Below are 23,759 nucleotides of genomic sequence, written 5' to 3' on the forward strand. Positions count from 1 at the left end.
TTATTTGCGCTCCGGGGAATCATGGGGAACTCAAAGAAGTACACATTATGTAAAGGAGGACATAGTGGTAGCAAAGAAGTATACATGCGACTTACCGTGTCAATCAGGTTTTATGTCGAAATGAACTGGATGAAGAAAACTGGGTTTATAGCGACGTGTTCTTATTTGCAGGTCTGATAACCCAATTGTTATACGTCCATTGTTGCCATGGAAATACTCTCAAACAAACGCAAAATATTGTATATACCAACATTTTAAATCAAGCCCATAAGTGCGTTCAGCTATCAGACATGTAAAAATATCGGCACGTCGGTTTAGAGTCGAAGTATAAGTGATCAGAATTTCAGCTTTTGAAAGTATGAGAAACAAAAGGGGCTCTCTTTAATGCAGCAGATTTTTAAACTCAATTTTTAGAAGTTTAGAATTGAAAAAAAGTAGTCAGAATCAAATAGTTATGAAGAAAATAGCAATGTTAGAATAATCAGGAACTAGGATTGGTGCTTCGTATCCAAAAGACACCGAGTTCGAATACCTGCCGCGCTGTGTAGCCTTGAGCAAGTCACCTCATTCCTAGCTAACTTGGGTCGCTGCACTTCGGCTAACGCCTGGATTATTCTAGTCTTCCCTTAGAATAGACCCTAAAGACAAATTTCCCCTTGGGGATGAATAAAGGGAATTTTATTTCTTATCATGTCTATCCAATGAGATGATAGGAAGGAAGATAAAACTTGGGAAGGAACGAGAAACTGACTGAAGACTGAAACAGTACGTATGAAAGACTGATTTGAATCAGTGCAATATAAAACTACCGTACACTGGAAAGTCACATATTTTAAAATTTGGACAGAAAAAACTCATCATTCAAATATCGATTCAATTTAAATGATCATCTTGGGTAAAACTCAAACCTGAAACCTCGGGAAATACAGAGTTGCCATTAAATAGGTACGGACATATTTACTGTTGCGAGGCAGAGTTATCTCTCTTTCCACCACATCAACGCCACCATTATTATTAACATTATCATCATTATCATATTTAATGCCAATCATCATTGTCGTCGTCGTCGTCGTCGTCGTCTTCGTTGTCATCAACTTCCATATACTCATTCTTAATGTACAATAACAAATTATTCACATATTCCAACCTGACAACAAGGAAATGGAAGAGAGCATCACTCAACCGCCTACTCACATCAAAACAACAAGAATTAACTACAACCACCACAACAAACGACCGACAATAACAACAACAATAACACAACACTCACTAACGTAAGATCATTCCTCTCGTACTCTGAATAAAACAAAACACAATTTTAAAATTTTGGCCAGAAAACTTGTCTGTCAAATATCGATTGATAAAGATAACCCTCATCTTCTCAAAAACTCTCAAACCTCAAATTTCACGGAGAATATATTTTGAGAATATTTGACAAGATGAAGATCATTTTAACCGATCAATTTTTGAAGGGCGAATTTTCTAGCCAAACTTTTAAAACGTTTTATCCCCCCCCCCCCCCCCCCCCCCCCCCCCCACAGTTTACAGCAGTGTAGACTGGCAAGGTAGATGTGGGTAGATAAATGACACCCGTATACGAATGATGTCACATCCAAGCTACAGGCCAGATGCCTGTCTAGACGAAGGTCATTATCCAGGAAACTACATCTCGGGAATAAATGTGATCGAATTCTTACAAATTGCTTAAAGCTGTATCGGGACCAGGGATCTTCCAGAACTGCATAAAGTAATATATTTTTTCTCTATGAAACTACAATTAATATATTAACTAACAAGAAATGGAGTGAGTAGGAAAGTGCCAGAAGACAATAGAGAATAGAAATTTCGCGGCGGCGATGGGGAAAGAACCCGCGACCTTACTGGTACGACAACTCCGCCTGGGCGGGGAGAGCGTGACTCTACCGTATGAGCTATCAAAAAAAAAAACAACAAAAAAAAAAACAAAAAAAAAAACAAAACAAAAAACGAAAACAAAAACGCTTTTAACCCTAGTCATTATGGAAGCTTTCTCTTCTTGACTTCTTGAGGTCACGGATTCAACACACACTCACAAACGCCGCGAAGTTAGTTGGCTCGCATTTAAGCTTAATAGCCAATATTCTCAACACAAACATGTAACAGAAACGATTGAGACATTGCGTATGCTCTGGTATTTGGGGTAATTTTTAATTCAGAAAAGTGAGTGGAGCAGGCACTTATGTTGATAACAACAAGAAATGAAGTGAGTATAAAAGTGCCAGAAGACAATAGAGAATGGAAATTTCGAACCTGACAACTGACATGGAGGAGAGAATCACTCAACCACTCAAAATTAATCTATTAACAGTCCTGTATACTTTAACCAGTAATCTGCCGCACTCTGGAATGACACTTGTTTAAGAATTTGGCCCAGAAAACTTGTCCTTCAAAAATTCTCAAACCCGGGACCTCGCGAAGTCTTGTTCCGTAAGTTCCAGGTTTGAGAGTTTTTGCCAAGATTAGGGGCATTTAAATCGATTATTATTATTTGAAGGGCGAGTTTTCTGGCCAAATTTTTAAATACGTATCTTTTCAGAGTACGACAGTTAACTCTGGTTTCATAGCGAGATAGAAATTTAAAAACCCTTACATTTTCTTTTACTTTTATTTCAAGAAGACCCACAAAACCCGACGAATAGGCAGAATGCGTTTAGGTAATACCGCCAACCAAAACAATTATTATCGACAGACAAATCTAGAAAGTGAAACTTTAATAGTTAATGGTCTGATAGAGAGTCTCACCCCGATAGTGGTCTATAATTGATTACAACAGTTGATTGACCTTCATTTTCATAAATTCTCTATATGCTATGCGTTTCAGTAAAATACTCACAACATCCGCCAGCCGGGTATAATGTACCAACACACAAACCTATGTGTAGACTTCTGTCTGATTGATGACATTTATTGATAACAATTCATTAAAATGGCTGACTAAAACTAATGATAAAGAGCTGAGTGACGTCAACTTCGTTCCTTTTATAGTTAATGGCCTGGTAGAGAGAATTTGTGACCCGATGTCTCAAAACGGTATAATTTCTGGGAGAACCAAGTCCTAAGATTGAATTTATAGCCACGATTCTAAGAAGAAGAAGAAGAAGAAGAAGAAGAAGAAGAAGAAGAAGAAGAAGAAGAAGAAGAAGAAGAAGAAGAAGAAGAAGAAGAAGAAGAAGAAGAAGAAGCTTCTAAGGATTGATTCGTATTATAAACAAGTGTAAGTACATCATCGTGCTAAATCTCATAATGTGTGTTCAGATTTTACAAATATTCCCCCCCCCCCCCCCCCAAAAAAAAAATAGTCCTAAGTGCTCAAAGCTTGAAATTTTGACAAAACAAATATTTTACTGGCGTTCTGTCTACTTCTTGCCAATTCATTAAAAAAAAAAAAACAGCATCAAAAGCATTTTTTTCATTTTCTTGTCCCCGTTTTCCTCCTCCTCGTCATCTTCCTCCCCCACCTCCTTCTCTTGCTCCTCCTCCTCCTGCTTCTCCTCCTGCTCCGCTTCCTCTTCCTCTCCCTCCTCCTGCTCTTCTTCTTCCTCCATGTTCTCCTCCTCCTTGCCTCCTCCCGCCCCCCCCCCCCCCTACCGTTACCATGATACTTACATCAATCTTTCTCTAATCGTTCTTACTTTGGCACTGAATGTGAATCATGCCAGCAAGCCAAGTGGATGGATACCGAAGTTAAGAAGCTAGACGAGTTACCTTGAAGTAAACTGTAAACAAAACCTATTTTAGTTTTAACAACTTCCTTTTTTCTGGGTGGATAGTTGTCTGACTAATTCAGTTAATTCAGTCCCCGGGTCATCTTTTAACCTGTTTAACTCACATTGGCGGACAGAACCAGTACTTAAGCGTTTTCTGTCTGTCACTGTGATTATTATCTGGCAGAAATCAACCTAAAAATACTGCCGTACATTAACAAAACGCAATTTTATTTTTCTATCTACTCTATAATATTATATCGATTGTAAAATATGACACCCAACTGGTCGACTGGTCTCCAACATGTTACTACTTTAAAACAAAGAACAAAATAAACTTTAGCTTCTATATATCGCTATATCCACTAACGTGCTCAAAGCGCTTAACAAGGGCTCCCTAGCCAACATGTATACCTAATTAATATGTAGGGCGAGACATGGCGTCTATTAGGCGATATTACAACTTATTTTCGACAGAGGCAATGCTGTTAACGGTCAGGTGCTTATTTTAACCTGAGTACAGTGAGAGAATGTGAATAAAGAGCGTTTTCAAAGGAGTCGACAATGCATCGTTCAGAATGAGACTCGAACCCAGGTCCGTCCGATCTGAAGGCAAGACTAGACTACATAGCCGCACAAAGTGTCATGCCTTAAAACTTTTCACAAAATGTAGGCCATCTTGTTCTATTCATTTTTTTTAAAAACAAAAACCCCGAAAAAAAGTGTTTTTCCACTGTTTAACAGTCATGGATTTGCTAACCCTTTACAGACACGTTTCGGTTTTACTTTTACCCTACATCATAATTACCGAATTCTTCCACATCACAGAGCAGTGACCTCAATGTTTGTCTGGCTTTAACGAAGACTTATCCTGTCGCTATTATTGCTCTTGTGGAAAAACAAATTAGAGATTCTTGGAAATAATTAATGAGCGTAATTATGATTTGACCGAACTTAGTCTTTGCGTTGAATGGGTTAATGAACAACTAATTTAGTAAAACGTAGTTGGTGGTTTCCAAGCTATGTATTTTTTCTACTAGATTTTGGTCTAAAATAAGGCGTTTATCCAACTGTTAACTCGATTCCATAAAACCTGGAGATTTCATTTTAATTTTCACAAAATTTGTGAATGATGAATTTTCTATGGGGAATTAATTCAGCATTGAGGACTGGACGTTGCGAATTATATAAAAATGTTATCACTAGATCACATAAAACAGGTTTTTTACTTTCGGTATCTTTGTTTTTCTATTCTAATTTCTAGTTACCATTTACAATTCTTTTGTCCTAGAAGCGAGTTAATAATTCTGATATATAGACAAAAATGAATCAAAATAGTCAACGAAAATGGATTTTTAAAATGTGATAGGGTAATAGAAAATATTTTCGTACAAATAAACATTCGTATTCTTAGTATCCAAGTGATCTGATATACTCTATATAACGTATATCACACCTTATCTTGTTATCACTTGTAGACATTTTGTTGGAAAAAGAGACTTCGTTAACCTAGCATTACCGTGAACGCATTTTTGGCCTTCTCCGCCTGATTGTAGTAATAAATACTGATGGTATGTGTGATGTATTGTATCTACCTTAGGTAAATTTGTAAACACGAGTGCTCATAGGTACTTATCGCCATTGTCCTATCAAAACAGAACAAAATAAAACGGGGTTCGTCCATATTTGCTGTTGTTTTTGTTCCCAGTATATCCAATGAATTTTGTTTTCAATTTCCCTTTTTGTGTCATTGAGGCAAGCAGATTTAAAAAAAAAGGTTGAGACGTGAGTTCGCATTTCGAAGAAGGTACTTTATTGTGTTAAAACGAACCCTAGATTCTAGAAAGCAGCTTGAATCCTTAAAGTCTTTAATGGGATCTGATACCGTTGAATTGGGTGACTAAGATTAGTTGGGCTAAGACCAGTGGACCAGTTCCCAAATGTGGCCATCCCCGCCAGATTGAAAATTATAAAACACAAATGGTGAACTGTACATTATTTCATAGATTTCACCCTCCCCAACAATTTAAAATTCTTTTCTCTTTCTGTGCTCTTCCTCCAGGTCTCCAGCGGGCGACCCCTTCTTCTCGTTCCCTGAGCGATCCACCCGATGGTTACCCTAGGAATGGCACTCGAATCCATTCTGAAGATATGTCCACTCACATTTCCACCTTCTCCTCTTTACAGCTTCAGGTACTGGAAGCAATTTGTGTGCATTTATCCAGTTCTTTGTAAGAATTTACTTTTGGCCAAAATATCCTCAGGATCCTTCTTCGGCATTTGTTTTGGAATGCATTTAGTTTGTTGGAGATTGTGCCTGTCAGTTTCCATGATTCTGACAAATAGAGGAGAACGGATAGAAAATTTGTTTTGAAGAGACGTAGCTTTGTTTTGGTGGTGATTTTCCTTGATTTCCAGATATTTCTGACCATTGCAAAGGCTCTTATTGCTTTAGTTAGTCTATCTTTGATTTCATCTTCGAAATTCCCATTCTGACTACTCCTGCTGCCTAGATAGGTGAAATGATTCATTCACATCCTCAATGCATTGGTTGTTTATGTTCAGAATTTTGTTTGAATTAGAATTCGTCATAACCAATTTGGTCTTTTCAACATTGATATACAGGCCAAGCTTAAGAGCATTATTGGCAACCAGTTGTGTTTTAGACTGTACATCTGTGATATTGTGGGTGAGGAGTGCAATGTCGTCTGCAAAGTCGAGATTTTCTAGTGTTTCCGTAAATGTCCAGCTGAGTCCGGTTTTCTTGTTGTCTACTGATTCCTTCATGATCCAGTCGATTGCAAGACAGAACAAAAAAGGAGATAAATGCAGCTTTGCTTCACCCCTGTGTCAATATTAAAACCATCTGTCACTTTGTTCCCACAAATTACCTTCGCACGGATGTTTTTATAGAGCATTTGAATGATGTTAACAAATTTTGTAGGAAGGCCATAGTGCCGTAGAATACTCCGGAGAGCTGGCCTGTGGCTACAATCGGCCTTCTCAAAGTCTATGAAGTTTGCAACTTTTCATTATTATTCCTCCGAAGGATAGTTTCATACACACTTCCAAGGATTTTAGAACCAGAAGAGTAGAAGGTGTCACGCCACGACTTCGCTGCTCTATTATCAGACTTACCAGTGAGACTGATCAGCGGTCAGTGATCATCTATTTTGATCTGCAAAGGTATGACATGTATGTACACAGACGTATACCTTCAGATCTTATTATGTTAGTATAGTATGCATTCCATATGCACGTCATCGCCAGGCAAATGAATAAGAAATGTGACACATTATGGGAAGGAATGCGGCCACGGCAATATATATACATTATATAATATATATATATATATATATATATATATATATATATATAAGGAAAGACGAATGCTCTCGTTTGATCGTTTTCCCGTGTGCAACTCAACATTCCGAGCACCTAAACAATGCATGTCACATTATTAGGTTCACCTACGTAATGAATCTCAGCACCTCGGAAAAATTAGTAACAACCTGTTAAGGGTTCGCGAATCCTATTACCTTTTGGTCTGTTAGATCTGGCGGAAAGTACTTTGCGATATCGTATCCTCAGCGTAGCAAGCAATTGCTATTGTCCGTTTCTCGCTATAAAAGCCGGAATAAATTTCAGCTCCATGTGCCTAATGGATCTGAAGTGCTACTTTTTTTAAATCATCTTCTATATTGTATTGTTATTGGCCGAAGAGATGTTTAAAAGCCCGAAACATTTCATTCTACCTATTTTGAAATTTTGTGAAATAGTTGCATTGATTTATTCTTATTTCATACTTCTATCGTCTACAGCTTTGGGCACTTTAGTATTTACAAAATGTTCATCACAATCCTGTAAACTTTCACGGAGATATGAATCACTGAAGGATATGGCCAGATCAATTGAATGTTCTTAGATTCATATAAGGCATTAAAGAATGTAGACTATGCATCATTTATAATTAACGTTACATATTTCTGGAATTTCAAGAGAAAAATACTGAAGTGGATTAAATGAAAACTTTTTAGGTGGACAACGGTACGTCTCAAGGCATCCTTAGGCCTCACTTCCTTTTACTTTGGAGCTTTCCTTGTCAATATTGCTTCAAGTCCCAACCATTGCCATCTTCTCGTTTTGATGAAACTCTCCAGAGACGCCAGCTCCGGTCTACCTCTCAAGTCCTCATTTAATATTGTATTCGGCCAGAAGATCTTGGAGATTCATCGTTAACGTTTGTTTTGGAATACCTTAAAATTTCTGTGGTCTTCCGACACTCTTGTCCATAGAGCAAAACGTTCAAGATATATTTTTAAGAGCAAAGTCAAAATTTGTTAGAGATAAGAAATGCCTGGATTGCCTTACTGATTCTGGTTTATCTATTTCTATAACCTAGACCATTTCAGTCTCAGTTTCTGCTCATATTTTGCGAGTAGATCGCACGTTTATCAACAGAATCCAACTGTCTGGAAGACATATTATGTGATTGTCACTTGTTTATCACATGGAATTATAAATTGATTTATTTTTCTGCTAATAAATTTTGTCATTTCCTGGCTAATCGTACACCAAATCCGACATTTTGCAGGGTGTTTCAAAAGAAGAAAAAAAGTAATCGTTTTTTTAGTGTCAATTTATTGACTTAATCTTATTATTAATTATTAATTATTGACTTATTTATTGATTTAATCTAATAATCTAATAATGTATGTGTGCTTAGTGCTCGTCTGTTTAAACCCGAAATATTAGCTAGGTTGTTAAATCACAATGAACAAGAACGCACATACACAGAGAAAGAGAGTGGTTGAGAAAGAAAAAGAAAGAAAGAAAGAGAGAGAGAGAGAGAGAGAGAGAGAGAGAGAGAGAGAGAGAGAGAGAGAGAAAGAGAAAGAAAAACAGAAAGAAAAAAAAAGAGAGAGATGGGGGAAGGGAGATATGGAAAAGGGGAGAGAGTCATATATTTTATATATATATATATATATATATATATATATATATATATATATAGAGAGAGAGAGAGAGAGAGAGAGAGAGAGAGCGAGCGAGAGAGAGAGAGAGAGAGAGAGAGAGAGAGAGAGAGAGAGAGAGGGGGGGGGGGAGAGAGCTGCCTTCTGAATCTCAGTATTATTATTATTATGGTCCTCAGTCCAAATTTATCCTCTGCGGGATACTGGAATGTGTTATTCATAATCACAACAGAGTGGTGTTTACATATCTATAATATGCAGATATACTGATACACACTTATCTCTCAATTGTGCTCCAATATTGCTCTGTGTTTACATTATATCTTATTATTTTGTATACAGGCATCCCATCCATTCTGACATTGAATCAGAAAACATTAACAAAACACATAGTTTTAACATTTGATAAAAATGTTGTACTTCAAACATTGATCAAATAAAATGACCTTCAACTTGTCAAAAGGATTCAAACTCCAGACCTCGAAAGTTATTTTAGATCTCAGGTTTCAATCCTTTTACAGGTTGAGGGACATATAAATTGATCGCTACTGCAAATAAACGTTGTCTGGACAGAATGAAAAAAAAGTGATTTGTGGGAGGAATACAGATCTGTCAGAACATTCCTGATTTCCTGCCAACATCAACACTATAATATATTACGTGAGAATGTTCAGGGCTACTTTTTTGTTTTGTTTTTACTACTAGTGGAGAGCCCGCAATATTTGCGAAGAAATAAAGTTTATTACGAACAAGCACTCATCTATTTTAATAATCAAACAAACTTTATTGTAGAAATTAACACGGATCGAGAAGAGTCCTAAAAGCCATAAGCGATCAATCAAAATTGGTCCGGTAATGAATTATAGATCTGCCAGTATATTTTGAGTTCAATTGCAAAATTAAACATGGGCTGTACGGAACAATTAATTCTGACCCCAACCCTATTTAAAAAAAGACTAGATATTTTAATCCGTGGAGATTGGATGCTGCAATTGTAAGTGAATACATAATTTTGAAACTATCAAAATCGCGAGTTTGAATCAATTTTGGTCAAATCTGTCATTAATGTGTTTTTAAAGTATGAAGACTATAATGTATTGCCGTCCAGGTCAATTACCACTAAAACGCATCCAATATCACCAAGAATCAAAATCAAAGGATGATTTTTGACATTTACAGCCAAATAAAAGAAGACAAAAAAAAAAAAAAACAAAAAAAACAAACAAAACAAACAAACAAAAAAAAAAACAAAAAAAAAAAAAACCAAAAACAAAACAACCCCCCCCCCCCCCCCACAAAACAAAAAAAAACCCAAACAAAACAACAAAACGAAAGAAAATAAAAAATTGAGAGGGCAGTCGTTGCGTCCCGATTGGATGATTTGGGAGCGAAATGCTTATGTCAGTCTATCAGTCCTATAATATTATATAATCATATCAAAATATATTTTCATTTAGCAATTAGGAAATGCGATGGACACAAGGGTCAAACTGTTTATGCAATTGATAAACACAATTGTGCCCCATCGAGTCAATCTGGTACTCTGTCAGATGGAGAAAATTGATTTTGAATCAGAATATGGAAATTTAAGTTTTTTTGAAATTTGATATATAAAAAATCACTGTCGTCAACAATGTATTTATATTCTGATTCAACCGGTGCAAGTAAAATCATCCAGACAGTGAATGCATTGCCTATAATCAAGACAACAGTACATATTTGCATATCTGATAACCTAACACAATTATGGGATTGTTTTAACAGTATTGAAATGGACACGATTTTTGCGTTGTTTTCAGAGTATTCCCAATACAACAATGAGCCCATAATAAGTTGGGTTATCAGACCTGCAAGTAAGTATACGTAGTATCAAAATGAGCAAGATGGAGAAATTGAGTTGGAAGTTAATGTGATCAGAATAATAGAATTTAAGTTTAAATAAAACAATTGATGCCCAAAAATCAATGTCATCAACAATAGCATCAATTTTGACTCAAATGTTGCATGTTAAACTATCAGGATGGTGTAGACCTACGTGTACATATTAGCAGGTCTGATAATCGAACGCAATTATGGGTTTGTTTTGACATAGTGTAATGGAAAATATTTTTGCACTGGTTTGAGAGTATTTCCATTACAATAATGAGCCTATAACAATTTGGGTTATCGGACCTGCAAGTAAGTATACGTCGCAGATGATGAATTCAATGTCAATAATCAAGACATGTTTCCCACTTATGTGAAAAAAGTAAATAAATAAAAATGTTATTTTCAAAACGTGGAAAGAATGTTTTGATTTCGAGAGTTCAACACCCTTTTTCGACACGATCAAGTTATACAAGCGTTGTAGTGGAAAGAGCGCCTTGAGTTATTGAAAGAATGTGCCATCGAAAACCTCTACCGAGAGCAATAACAAAAACAGTACATGGGTTAATGACATTTATGTTGTTTCATTTTAACTCATCAATATTTGTGAGCGTATTTGAAACACGCATCCAGGTTTTTTGCCAAGATATTCTTTTAAATCGATCAATATTTGAAGGAGTTTTCTGGTCAACTCTTTAAGATTCGTGTCTTTCCAGAGTTCGACAGGCAACTGGTCAAGAGCCTGATAGTATCACTATCCTTATACTCTGACATGGTACTAACCAAATACCTTAACAGTGTTTTTTTTTTTTCTTTTTTTTTTGGGGGGGGGGGGGGGGGGGGGGGGGGGGGGGGGGGGGTGCAACCAAAATTATAGAAGCACGAATAAAACAATTCGACTTCTCTTAACCCCCTCCTTACCAACCATGGGAAAATCGTTACATACGTCACGATGCAACCAACAATTGTCATATTTTAAATTCTTTTGTACATCACAAATTTTAAAGAATCTTTTTTGTTATAGTTATAGCTATAAAAACGTTATACTGTTTTGTAGATTTAATTTTTCTGAACAGTATTATGTATAGAATGTTCTTGTTGATTTTCTGTTTGAGTAAGAATAATATATTTTTGTGTATGGTGGTGGCTGTGATGTTTTGGGGACAATTCTGAAAATGACTGGTAAGGAGAGAGTTAACACAGCAAAATTCAAGCGACTTGCACCTTCCATAATGCAAACTACGAGGCTATCTTTCTGAGTCATGCATCAACACCTTTTCCCTTCATATTGAAATCAATCGCTTTATTGTAGTATCACCTATTTCCTGTGAAAGTTTATTGTTTCCTATGAGAGTCCAGGTAAAAACAAACGATCTCGTCTGGCACTGTTTTCCCCAGAGGCCAAGAAAACAATGATAGTAATATAGGTATGGTTTTGTTTCATTTTGGCAACAGGCTTTGGTACCTATAACGTCTCCCCCTTCACTTCCTTATTTCTCCTCATCACCCACTTAACCATTATAATATAAAGCCATCTGTTATGGCGATCATTACCTGTTGCCGCCAAGCTTCGTGGCCTCGTCTAGATAGTATATACTTAACTCACTTCACCACCAACCAGGAACCGTAATAATATTATAATATATACTTTTTACTGCAGACGAAAATCTATAAACATAAGGATATGTTGTATTATATAAGATAAACTAGGTTTTAGAGTAGAGTAGCTTCGATGCGCAGATTTAGCTAGGTTTCCAAAATGTAAATCATAATGATGATGATGATGATGTTGTTGTTGTTGTTGATGATGTGTGATGATGATGATGATGATGATGATGATGATGATGATGATGATGATGAGGATGATAATTATGATGATGACGATGCTGATGATAGTAATAACAATTATAATAATAAATAGATAAATAAATAAATAAAATTCCCTTTATTCATCCCCAAGGATCTATTCCAAGGGAAGACTGAAATAACCCAAGCGTCGGCCGCAGTCTAGTGCCGCAAAGTGAGCTAGGGCGAGGTGACTTGCTCAAGGCCACACAACGAGGCCGGTAGTCGAACTCGGTACCTTTTGAGTACAACGGAAAAACCGTACCGCTCAGCCACGCTGCTCCCAATGACGACGACGACGATGACGATGATGATGATGATGATGATGATGATGATGATGATGATGATGATGATGATGAAAATGATAATGATTCTTCTTCTTCTTCTTCTTCTTCTTCTTCTTCTTCTTCTTCTTCTTCTTCTTCTTCTTCTTCTTCTTCTTCTTCTTCTTCTTCTTCTTAGATCACATAATATTATATCTTTCTTCGACTTTAAAGCCCAGGACCATAGCGATACAAAATAACGTATCCACTAGGTACGACAAACGGTAAATGTCTAACCTTGGCCCTCTAGACAGGCGATTAAAACAAAGTCTGGATACCACATGATTACCACGTCAATGTTTGTACGGCTCAGCCTTGCCCAAGGCGAAGACATAACTGAAAATAAGTTCTATTTCTATCCACCCCCGTCCGCACAACCGATGAAAAACCACAGGAGGTTGGAATAGAAAGTAGCCACTGTAATACAAATTACAAGTACAGTCGAAGTTGGATAATACGAACACTTGTTCCTCTCATAAGCATTTGATTGTTACGGATCACCTACACAACTAATGGTCAAATTAGCATTGATCATGTACAAATTAAAAGAAAGAATACGCTTTTTACTTCGACTTTTAGCGCCATAAGTTGCTTTCGTATGGAAAACACTGTATTACTTCTTCTTCTTCTTCTTCTTCTTCTTCTTCTTCTTCTTCTTCTTCTTCTTCTTCTTCTTCTTCTTCTTCTTCTTCTTCTTCTTCTTCTTCTTCTTCTTCTTTCTTCTTCTTCTCTTCTTCTTCTTCTTCTTCTTCTCTTCTTCTTCTTCTTTCTTCTTCTTCTTCTTTCTTCTTCTTCTTCTTCTTCTTCTTTCTTCTTCTTCTTCTTCTTCTTCTTCTTCTTCTTCTTCTTCTTCTTCTTCTTCTTCTTCTTCTTCTTCTTCTTCTTTCTTCTTCTTCTTCTTCTTCTTTCTTCTTCTTCTTTCTTCTTCTTCTTCTTCTTCTTTCTTCTCTTCTTCTTCTTCTTCTTCTTCTTCTTCTTCTTCTTCTTCTTCTTCTTTCTTCTTCTTCTTCTTCTTCTTCTTCTTCTTCTTCTTCTTCTTCTTCTTCTTCTTCTTCTTCTTTCTTCTTCTTCTTCTTCTTCTTCTTCTTCTTCTTTCTTCTTCTTCTTCTTTTCTTCTTCTTCTTCTCTTCTTCTTCTTCTTCTTCTTCTCTCCTCTTCTCCGCTTTTTCATATTTTAGAAACCAGTATTACATCTTTTGAAATGGTGATCACATTATTATTATTATTATTATTATTATTACTATTATTATATTATTATTATTATTATTATTATTATTATTATTATTATTATTATTATTATTATTATTATTATTATTATCATTATTATAATATAATTATTATTATTATTATTTTTATCATATCATCATCATCATCATATCATCATCATCATCATCATCGTCGTCATCATCATCGATCATCATCATCATCATCATCATCATCATTATCATCATCATCATCATCATTATTATCATCATCATCATCATTATTATTATTATTATTATTATTATTATTATTATTATTATTATTATTATTATTATTATTATTATTATTATTATTATTATTATTCTCAGTATAACTAACGTTATTCTTGATTCCACATAAATGATTGACTCTTCCTCTTCAGATTATGAGGAATAATTGAAATCTAGGAATAGATTGGATGACGTTGACAGTAACTCCCTCGTACAAACCATCAAAATAATTACCAGAAACTTTTCATTTTAACCGCTTAACTGCTGTCGTACCCTGGAAAGACATGTATTTAAAAATTTGGCCAGAAACTCGTCCTTCAAATATCGATTGATTTAAATAACTCTCATCTTGGCCAAAACCCTCAAACCTGGGAGCTCGCAAGGTCTATAATATAATCCCAGGTTTGAGAGGGTTTTTTTTCTCTAAGATGAGGGTCATATAAATCATTCGACATTTGAAGGAGGAGTTTTCTGGCCAAATTTTTTTAGTACGTGTCTTTCCAGAGTACGTCTGTTAACTGATTTGAGAGATGGTCTTTGAAGAGATCGTAGTATGGGCTGTGATATGATATTTTAAATATAAACAGTCAATTGATTCTTTTTTCAATCGGAAATACCCCCACCCCCCCCACCCCCCCCCCCCCCTTCCCAGAAAGTTTTGAATAAAAAGCTAATAACAGTGAAATTAAAATACTTATAATATTGTAGTGGAGTTTTTTTTAAAAAGAAATCAATAGTGACAAATATTGACTTAGATCGTTTTGGAATAAAGCTAAAGTCATAAAGAAGATTACATTATCATCATTGGCTTCCCAGGTTGCTCGATACAACTTGGTCTCAAGGTATTTCCTTCGTGCATCTGGAGTCAGGTAATCAACGAAATGCGCAATGTCTGTTCCCTCTCTCGTAAGACCACAGGTATCCCCAGGCAAACAACAAAAACACGCAGACATATACACCATACTGCATTCTATACCTACAAGATAATGGTCTACGCCTCCTAAGCAGATTTTGCTACTTCAAAGAAAGTCTGAGACCGACTAAAGACTTTGCAAATTGTCAAACTATGTTAGAATAACTAATTTACAAGGCAAAAGGTTGGCAATGAGTTAGTGGAGATTGCGTCTGTTTGCAGTGTTTACTTTATCGTAAATAGAGCATTACGTTTGATGGAGGTCAAACTTGAGATGGTGCAAGGGGGCGGGGGGGGGGGGGGGGGGGGGGGGAAGGGAGATTGCGTGAGTGCTGGTGGAATGAGAGCTGAGAAAAGTGGCGGAAAGAGTGAGGTGTGTGTGTGTGTGTGTGGGGGGGGGGGGGGTAGAAACTATCTTGCTTTCTGAATGTACGTCTTTAAAAATTGAAGGCACGAATATGGGTACTGAATACTCTATCAACTTCAAGGACAGACGCGTTAATTTTCACATGCTAAAGAAAATAAGAGGGGGGGGGGGGGGGGGGGTACTAACTGAGGGACTGAGTCAGATGGTAAGAAAAGGTTGAGAGATGGGAGGAGAAGGAGCAGGGAGGTCTTGCAATTTTCCAATTGACAAATGAAAATATGAAAAATAGAGCAAAATTCAAATCAATTGTAAACATAATATAATAGATATAAGAAAATTTAATTACGCCATAGATACATAACAAATTGATTTGTTTAGGCAAAATACTCACAGCATTCGCCAGCTAGATTAAACATACTAACACACAAAACTGTGTGTAACCGTTAAAATTTATTTATAGTCTGGTTGATATAATTTAGGGAGAACTTATCATTACCAGGCTGTCTATAAATTATAACAAACAGCTGAGTGACGTCCACCGCGTTTCGTCTATACAATCTTTCCTAATGTTAATAAACAGTCGAGTCAAGAATCTATCACCTTGAAACTGAGGGTAAAATAGGTACCTATACAACAAATCACACTTCAATCACTTTTTACAATTTGACGTAAATAACAAATCAACAATCATTTACAAACAAAAACGTTGCAAGACAACCTAAATTTGGCGATGAAAATCCCAGTGTCAAGCAAAAGAACAAATTATGTTTGATAAAGCGGAGAAACTATTTTGGAATGTTATGGCAGTGACGTCACACCAGTTCAATAAACAAACAAATAAAACAATACAAAGCGTTCGCGGCATTTCACAAGAATGTTTTTATGACTTCGTTAATGGTTAGTCTAGCCATTGATAAAATGGTGTTGTAAAATAACAAATGAAAAAAATATATACCAAAATCAATTTTTCAAATCAATCGAGTAACGGAATTAGTACAGGCCACTTAAATGTGATGAGATTAACTGGAATTTATAAAACTATTCGAAATGGCCGTCATCCCGATATTTTTCCTATTAATATTGTAGTTATCTTAGAATTAACTGACTTACTCAATTTTGTCAGAAATAAATAATAATGTGAAATTGATTGTAAGCTTCAATTTAATTACAAAAAACAGATCAATTGAACGTTTCGGCTTTCCCCTTTATCAACAAAACAGGATGAATGAAACACCATATTCATCCTGTTTTGTTGATAAAGGGGAAACCCGAAACGTTCAATTGATCTGTTTTTTGTAATTAAATTGAAGCTTACAATCCATTTCACATTAATATTTATTTCTTCGAGCTTCGAGCAGCAACATTTACATCAATTTTGTCAGGAAACAGACTTGGAAAACTTTGGAGTGCTTTTCGTTTTGACGATCATAGTATAACTAGAGCTTATTTTTTCAAAAGAAAATGTTTTGAACTGGCATCGTGCACATGAAATTCTTGAGATGACGATCGTTTTTATGAATTATCATTTCCACATTTTGATTCCACACAGGTAACCATTTCCAAATTTTCATTTACCGCATCAAAAGATGACATACAGAAAATTGGTTAACGAGTTTGTTGACAGATAATTCGCTGCACTTAGAGGATGCTTTTCGATGTCAACTTCGGGTCCTTGAATCGGAGTCTTTAAAAAAATTATGTCACAGCATTAGATTAGTAACATAGATATTATGTGGTTCATTTCTTGCTTTCATCATGTTACAATGCTTCAAAAATATCATAAAGACAGACAATATTAACCAGTTAACTGTCGTACTCTGGAAATACATTTTAAAATTTGGTCAGAAACAACGTCCTTTAAATATCAGTCGATTTTAATGACCCTCGTATTGGCAAAGATTCTCAAACCTGGGACCTCACGAAGACTTCCTTCAAGTCCAAGATTTGAGTTTTTGCCAAGATAAGGGTCATTTAAATCGATCGATAATTGAAAACGAGCATTAAAGGCAATTTATTTTCATAATTTTCTCTTTCGATTTCGCAGCATTTCCAGTCTAGATAGTTCTCGTGTGCCTCGATGCATTTGGATTTAATGTGGTTGTTCAATGTTTGGTATTCTGCAGACCTTCTGTTGCATTTTCGTCTTTCTTCAAATAGGTTTAGAATTTCATTTGTCATCCATTCCTTTTTGCTGTTTGTTTGAGCTATTGGTAAATGCTTTTCTGTAGTTGCTTTGACACACTTTTGGAATATATCAAATTGTTTTTCACATTTTTCGTTATCAGGTTCACTTTGGCTTTGTATCATGAGTGCATTTTCAAATTCTTCTCTCATTTTTGTTTGTATGCCATTGTCTTTGCATAACCTGTAATCCCTCTTTATTCTACCAGCTGTTCTCTGAATAGCTTTAAACTTTATCCTTACTGTACAAACAACTGGGACATGGTCACTGTCTACATCGGCGCCTGGGTAGGTTTTGCAATTTAATATGCCATTTCTGAATCTTGATGATACTGCTATAAAGTCTATCTGGTTCCTTGCTCTGTCCCTGGTGATTGCCATGTCCAGGTTCTTCTTGGGTGTTGTTGAAACCAGGTGTTTGAAATCATTAATTTATTTGTTCTACACCAATCTGCCCAGATGTTTCCTCGTTCATTTCTGTCTCCGAGTCCATGTGGTCCGATTATGTCACCATCTCTGCCTCTGCCAATCTTAGCATTTAGGTCCCCCATTACCATAAGGACTTCTTGTGATTTACACATTCGTTTTGCTTTGTCTAGTGAATGGTAAAACTCTGTCATATCTGCATCTGTCGCCTCTTCTGTTGGTGCATAAACTTGAATAATATTGGTGTCAACTACAGGTCCTCTTAGCTTAACCAGCAAAACTCTGTCTGAGATTGCTACGTGCCCTTTGTAAAATTTGGTTGATTTTTGGTCTAAGATCATCCCTACTCCTTTTTGGAAAGAGGTTCCACCACTCCATATGATCTTATATGTCATGTTGTTTTCTTGTTTTGACATGGTTCCTGCTCTTTCCATCTCATCTCTGCCAGGCCAAGAATATTTATTTGGAGCCGTTTCATTTCTTTTAGAATGTTGTTTAGTTTTCCTTTTTGGGCACAGGTCCTGACATTCCATGTCCCAATTTTGGTTTTGTCACATTTGTTAAATTTATTTCGCCTAGTAACTGGCTGACGGTTCGGTGTGACCTGACGAACATCACGCTCCCAACCGAGCGAGGCAGCAGTCTTCCGTGAAAACATGCTCCCCTTTACGCTGTCACCGTTTAACTTTTTGGACTTATTCATGCAGTTAACTCGGCAAATGCTGCGAAATCGAAAGAGAATACAAACCCAACCCCCAACAAGCTCACCAAAGAATAAAAGAACTATCAGGGAAAAGGAAAAGCAAAGCAGCAGGAAGTTGTATCCAAAACAAACAAGGGGAACTGCTATTTGAAGAACAACATATAGAAAGCCGATGGGTAGAATACATAGGCGAACTGTACAATGATCCAAATAGAAATGAACCACCACTGAAATTCAAAGAACCATTAAGCGGACCAAACATCACCAAAAGTGAAATTGAACATGCCATGGAACGAATGAAGGATGGTAAAGCAACAGGCCCTGATGAAATATCTGTAGAGGTATTAAAAAGCCTAGGAGATCTAGCAATTGATGAACTTCACATATTATTCAACAATATATACAATACTGGGAAAATTCCAGAAGATCTCTGTAACTCTATTTTCATAGCAATACCAAAGAAAGCAGGTGCAGTCAGATGCGAAAATTTTAGAACTATAAGTTTAATAAGTCACATCAACAAAATACTGTTGCGTATAATTATCAACAGGCTAAGGAATAAGATTAACCCGAAATCGCAGAAGAACAATATGGATTCCAACCTGACAGAGGGACAAGGAACGCAATATACCTCCTCCGTGTTTTAAGTGAAAGAGCTATACAGGTTCAGACCCCACTATACCTCTGTTTTGTCGACTACAAAAAGCTTTTGATAGAGTACGCCACGAAGAAATACTAAAACAACTGCACTCCATTGGCGCTGATGAGAAAGACCTCAGACTCATGCAAACATTTACTACACCCAGCAGGCATCTATCAAAATCGGAAACTCTACAGGAAATTCCATTCCTATTAAGAAAGGAGTCCGTCAAGGGTGTGTTGCCTCACCAGATCTGTTTAATCTATACCAAGAAACAATCATGAGGGGCATAAATAATATGGAGAGAATAAAAGTAGGAGGTCACAACATAAATAATATAAGATACGCAGACGATACGGTACTCATTGCAACATCAGAAATCCAACTTCAAAAGATTGTTGACAAAGTGGTAGTAGATAGTGAAGCCAAGGGAATGGAAGTGAATATCACCAAAACAGAATGCATGGTAATACAGAAAAACCCCGAAAACAACAACACCTGCAATATAACGATTCACGGCGAGCAGCTTACCAACGTAGAAAGTTTTAAATACCTAGGTTCAATAGTGACAACAGATGGAAGATGTAACCGAGACATACGAGCAAGAATAACTCAAGCCAAACAGGCCTTCATGGACCTGGGAAACATTTTGAAAAACAAACAGATGTCGTTCGGGATTAGATTCCGAGTCTTGAAGTGCTACGTGTGGCCAATCTTGTTCTACGGATGCGAAAGCTGGACTACAAATGCAGAAACACAAAAGAACATTGAAGCTTTTGAAATGTGGTGCTTGAGAAGGATGCAGAGAATATCGTATACCGCACACAAAACGAACGAAGAAGTGCTAAAACAAACATACCAACAAAGGAAACTAATGCCCTTAATAGTGGATCGACAACTATCCTTTTTCGGACACATAGTAAGGAAAGATAAGAATGAATACCTGGCAAGTTGTGGAAAAATACCTGGTAAACGCGCCGGGGGAGACAAAGAAAAACACTCATAGACCAACTGAAGGGCTTCACCAACCTAACAATCCAAGAGCTGTTTGAAAAAGCAAGAGACAGGGAGGAATGGAGAGAGATAATTCATGCAGTATCCGAAGCCTGGACCAGGCATGGAACCTAGAAGAAGAAGATTTTCATAATACGTGGCAGTGCAGAGTAATTGGTTAAACTATATGTCCATTTAATACACTGTAAGTTGCCTTTCTGTAGTAGCATTCTTAGAATATCCACCACTGCTTATAACTGTGTAATCACCTATACACAAACCAGATAAGGTAGTGTATGTCAAACAGCTAATAGGAAGGTACAACGGTGGGTCGTACAATCACTGATCAAGCTAAAAGATTATTGACTTTTTACATGGCATCTTTTACTCCTACTACTACTACTACTACTACTACTACTACTACTACTACTACTACTACTACTACTACTACTACTACTACTACTACTACTACTACTATTACTACTAAAACTCCACCTCCTCCTCCTCCTCCTCCTCCTACTACTACTACTACTACTACTACTACTACTACTACTACTACTACTACTACTACTACTAGTAGTAGTAGTAGTAGTAGTAGTAGTAGTACAAAACTACAACTAGTAGTACTACTACAACTATAACTTCAGCAGCAGCAACAACAACAACAACAACAACTACTACTACTACTACTACTACTACTACTACTACTACTACTACTACTACTACTACCACACCACTACTACTACTACTACTACTACTACTACTACTACTACTACTACTACTACTACTACTATTACTACTACTACCATAACAATTAATTCTTTAACTACTACAAATTCTTCTACTACTACTACTACTACTACTACTACTACTACTACTACTACTATTGCTGCTGCTGCTGCTACTTTTATCACTTCTACTACTATTAGAAATGATATCACTAATGATATAAATAATGATAATAATAATGATAATAATAATAATAATAATAATAATAATAATAATAATAATAATAATAATAATAATAATAATAATAATAATAATAATAATAATGATAACCATTATTCATCGTTTTCGGAAATTGCACAACAGACATGTCAAGAAAAAGAGATGGATTAAAGTATTGACATAAATTCACAGAAATCAGCATTAGATAATCTAAACATACCTCAAATAAATTGAATAAGAATGTATCACATACATGCAATATAGTGACAAAATGATAATGTGACAAAATAGAATCGTAATTCTGATATAATGCACCATTATCTGGAGACCCAACTCAGTAATTAAATGCCACATTCAAATCATATGCAGTCCAATAAAGCATTAAAACTGTGAGAAATTCCTAAATTGATGGGAAACAAAACATGTAAACCAGTAACCCGCCTACTCTGGAAAAACACGTATTAAAAATTTGGTCAGAAAACATGTCCTTTAGATATTAGTCGATTTATATTTCCATCATCTCGGTAAAAACTCTCAAACCTGGGACCTCGCAAAATCCCAGATTTGAGAGTTTTTACCGAGAAGAGGTCATTTAAATCGATTGATATTTGAAGGACGAGTTTTCTGTTCAAATTTTTAAAAACGTGTTTTTCCAGACCAATGCAGTTAAATGGTTAAAGTTACTATACTTACTTGTATTTAGTGCTACAAATGTGAGTTCAGTTAATGACACGATGAATAATGGACCAATCATTTAGTACAGGCAAAACAGTGCCTGGTAATACCGTGTTAATTTATGAATAAAGACATGCGGATCTAATTTATTTATTCTTCCTCTTGTTCGTCTTCCTCCTCTACATCCTCCTCCTTTAATCTCTCTCAATCTCATCCTCGTCATCTCCTTTTTACAATTTTCATTGTTGCATTTTTAAAAACAAATAATCAGAAAGATACATGTTTAAATCAATATTATTCAAATGTAACCATTATAGCATGCTTTTATTCAGTAATTTGACTATTTAAATCATTTTTTTTCTCAATTTAAAAGCTGATTCGATTTCAGCATAAATATAAAAATCGAGCATTTTATTTGTTTGATTGGCCATTCGTGTAGACACGAGAGAGCCAATGCAATTTGATATTTGTAAAAACTTTTTTTCATTTATTTATAAATAGGGGGGAAAAAAAGAAATAATACTTACTCTCAGAGGGACTTCTCTTTACATATCCCATTGACTGATGATCTGTACTCACAATAAGTTAACATTAAACAAGGTTGATGTTCAAAAGCACACAACAAGTGAAATAGTATAAAGTACTTCCGAAATAGTATAGTTTTTACTGTTAGTCGCATCCATTCCTAATATTCTTCTTGTTTTCTCATACTATTATAATTTTTTTCCCAACTAACACAAATTTTTGAACATTTTACGCCTTTTTTAAGGAATACTCCTGCGCACGGCATTGATGACCATAGCTTTGAAAATCCTGAAAGGGCCATAAACCCGCTTCATTTTGTTTCTTATTATTCTCGTTTTAGTAAACATTCACTTCCATTGCTTACTCATTATTGGACGAATCTTTAAAAAGTCGATTCTGGAAATCAACTGTTTCGATTTCAATTCGCCTTTCACGTTTCTTATCAATGCACAATAGTAGGTTATATAAATTTGTTGCTGAACCAGGCATGGTGTGTCTAAAAGAGAAAGACAATGGAAATTACTATAACAAATGGAACAAACAAGAGCCGGTTCAATTGTTACGTCAAAAACCAATGCATATAATTGAGATTATTATAGTTAATCGGAAAATATGTTTTTGAAATCACTGATCAATCATTAAATAATATCGAATGCTAGCAACTGCAAATATTGTTTGTAATGACAGTATAACGTTTAGTGGGTATTGCCCTATACAAATGTTCAAGTTTGTTTTTTAAAATTTATTTGGTAGCTAGTAGTAGTAGTAGTAGTAGTAGTAGTAGTAGTAGTAGTAGTAGTAGCAGCAGCAGCAGTAGTAGTAGTAGTAGTAGTAGTAGTAGTAGTAGTAGTAGAAGTAGTAGTAGTAGTAGTAGTAGTGTTGGTGGTAGTAGTAGTAGTAGTAGTAGTAGTAGTAGAAGAAGTAGTACTAGAAGTAGAAGAAGTAATAGTACTAGTAGTAGTAGTAGTAGTAGTAGTAGTAGTAGTAGTAGTAGTAGTAGTAGTAGTAGTAGTAGTAGTAGTAGTGTTGGTGGTAGTAGTAGTAGTAGTAGTAGTAGTAGTAGTAGTAGTAGTAGCAGCAGCAGCAGTAGTAGTAGTAGTAGTAGTAGTAGTAGTAGTAGTAGTAGTAGTAGTAGTAGTAGTAGTAGTAGTAGAAGAAGTAGTACT

General features: G+C 35.8%; 1 protein-coding gene across 1 annotated transcript in view; it reads right to left on the bottom strand.

Annotated features, from left to right (window-relative positions):
* Positions 1–23,089, bottom strand: part of LOC144971317 (rho GTPase-activating protein 6-like) — a 162,459-nt gene extending 139,370 nt beyond the window's left edge. Inside the window, exon 1 of the mRNA XM_078911966.1 lies at positions 22,596–23,089. Coding sequence (XP_078768092.1) covers positions 22,596–22,626 — 31 coding nt within the window. The 5' untranslated portion in view covers positions 22,627–23,089. The remainder of the gene's footprint in view (positions 1–22,595) is intronic.
* Between the last annotated feature and the right edge of the window lie 670 nt (positions 23,090–23,759).

Source organism: Berghia stephanieae, chromosome 4, assembly GCF_034508935.2.
Source record: "Berghia stephanieae isolate SIO BIC M18660-M18661 chromosome 4, UCSD_Bste_1.3, whole genome shotgun sequence".
NCBI lineage: Eukaryota > Metazoa > Mollusca > Gastropoda > Nudibranchia > Aeolidiidae > Berghia > Berghia stephanieae.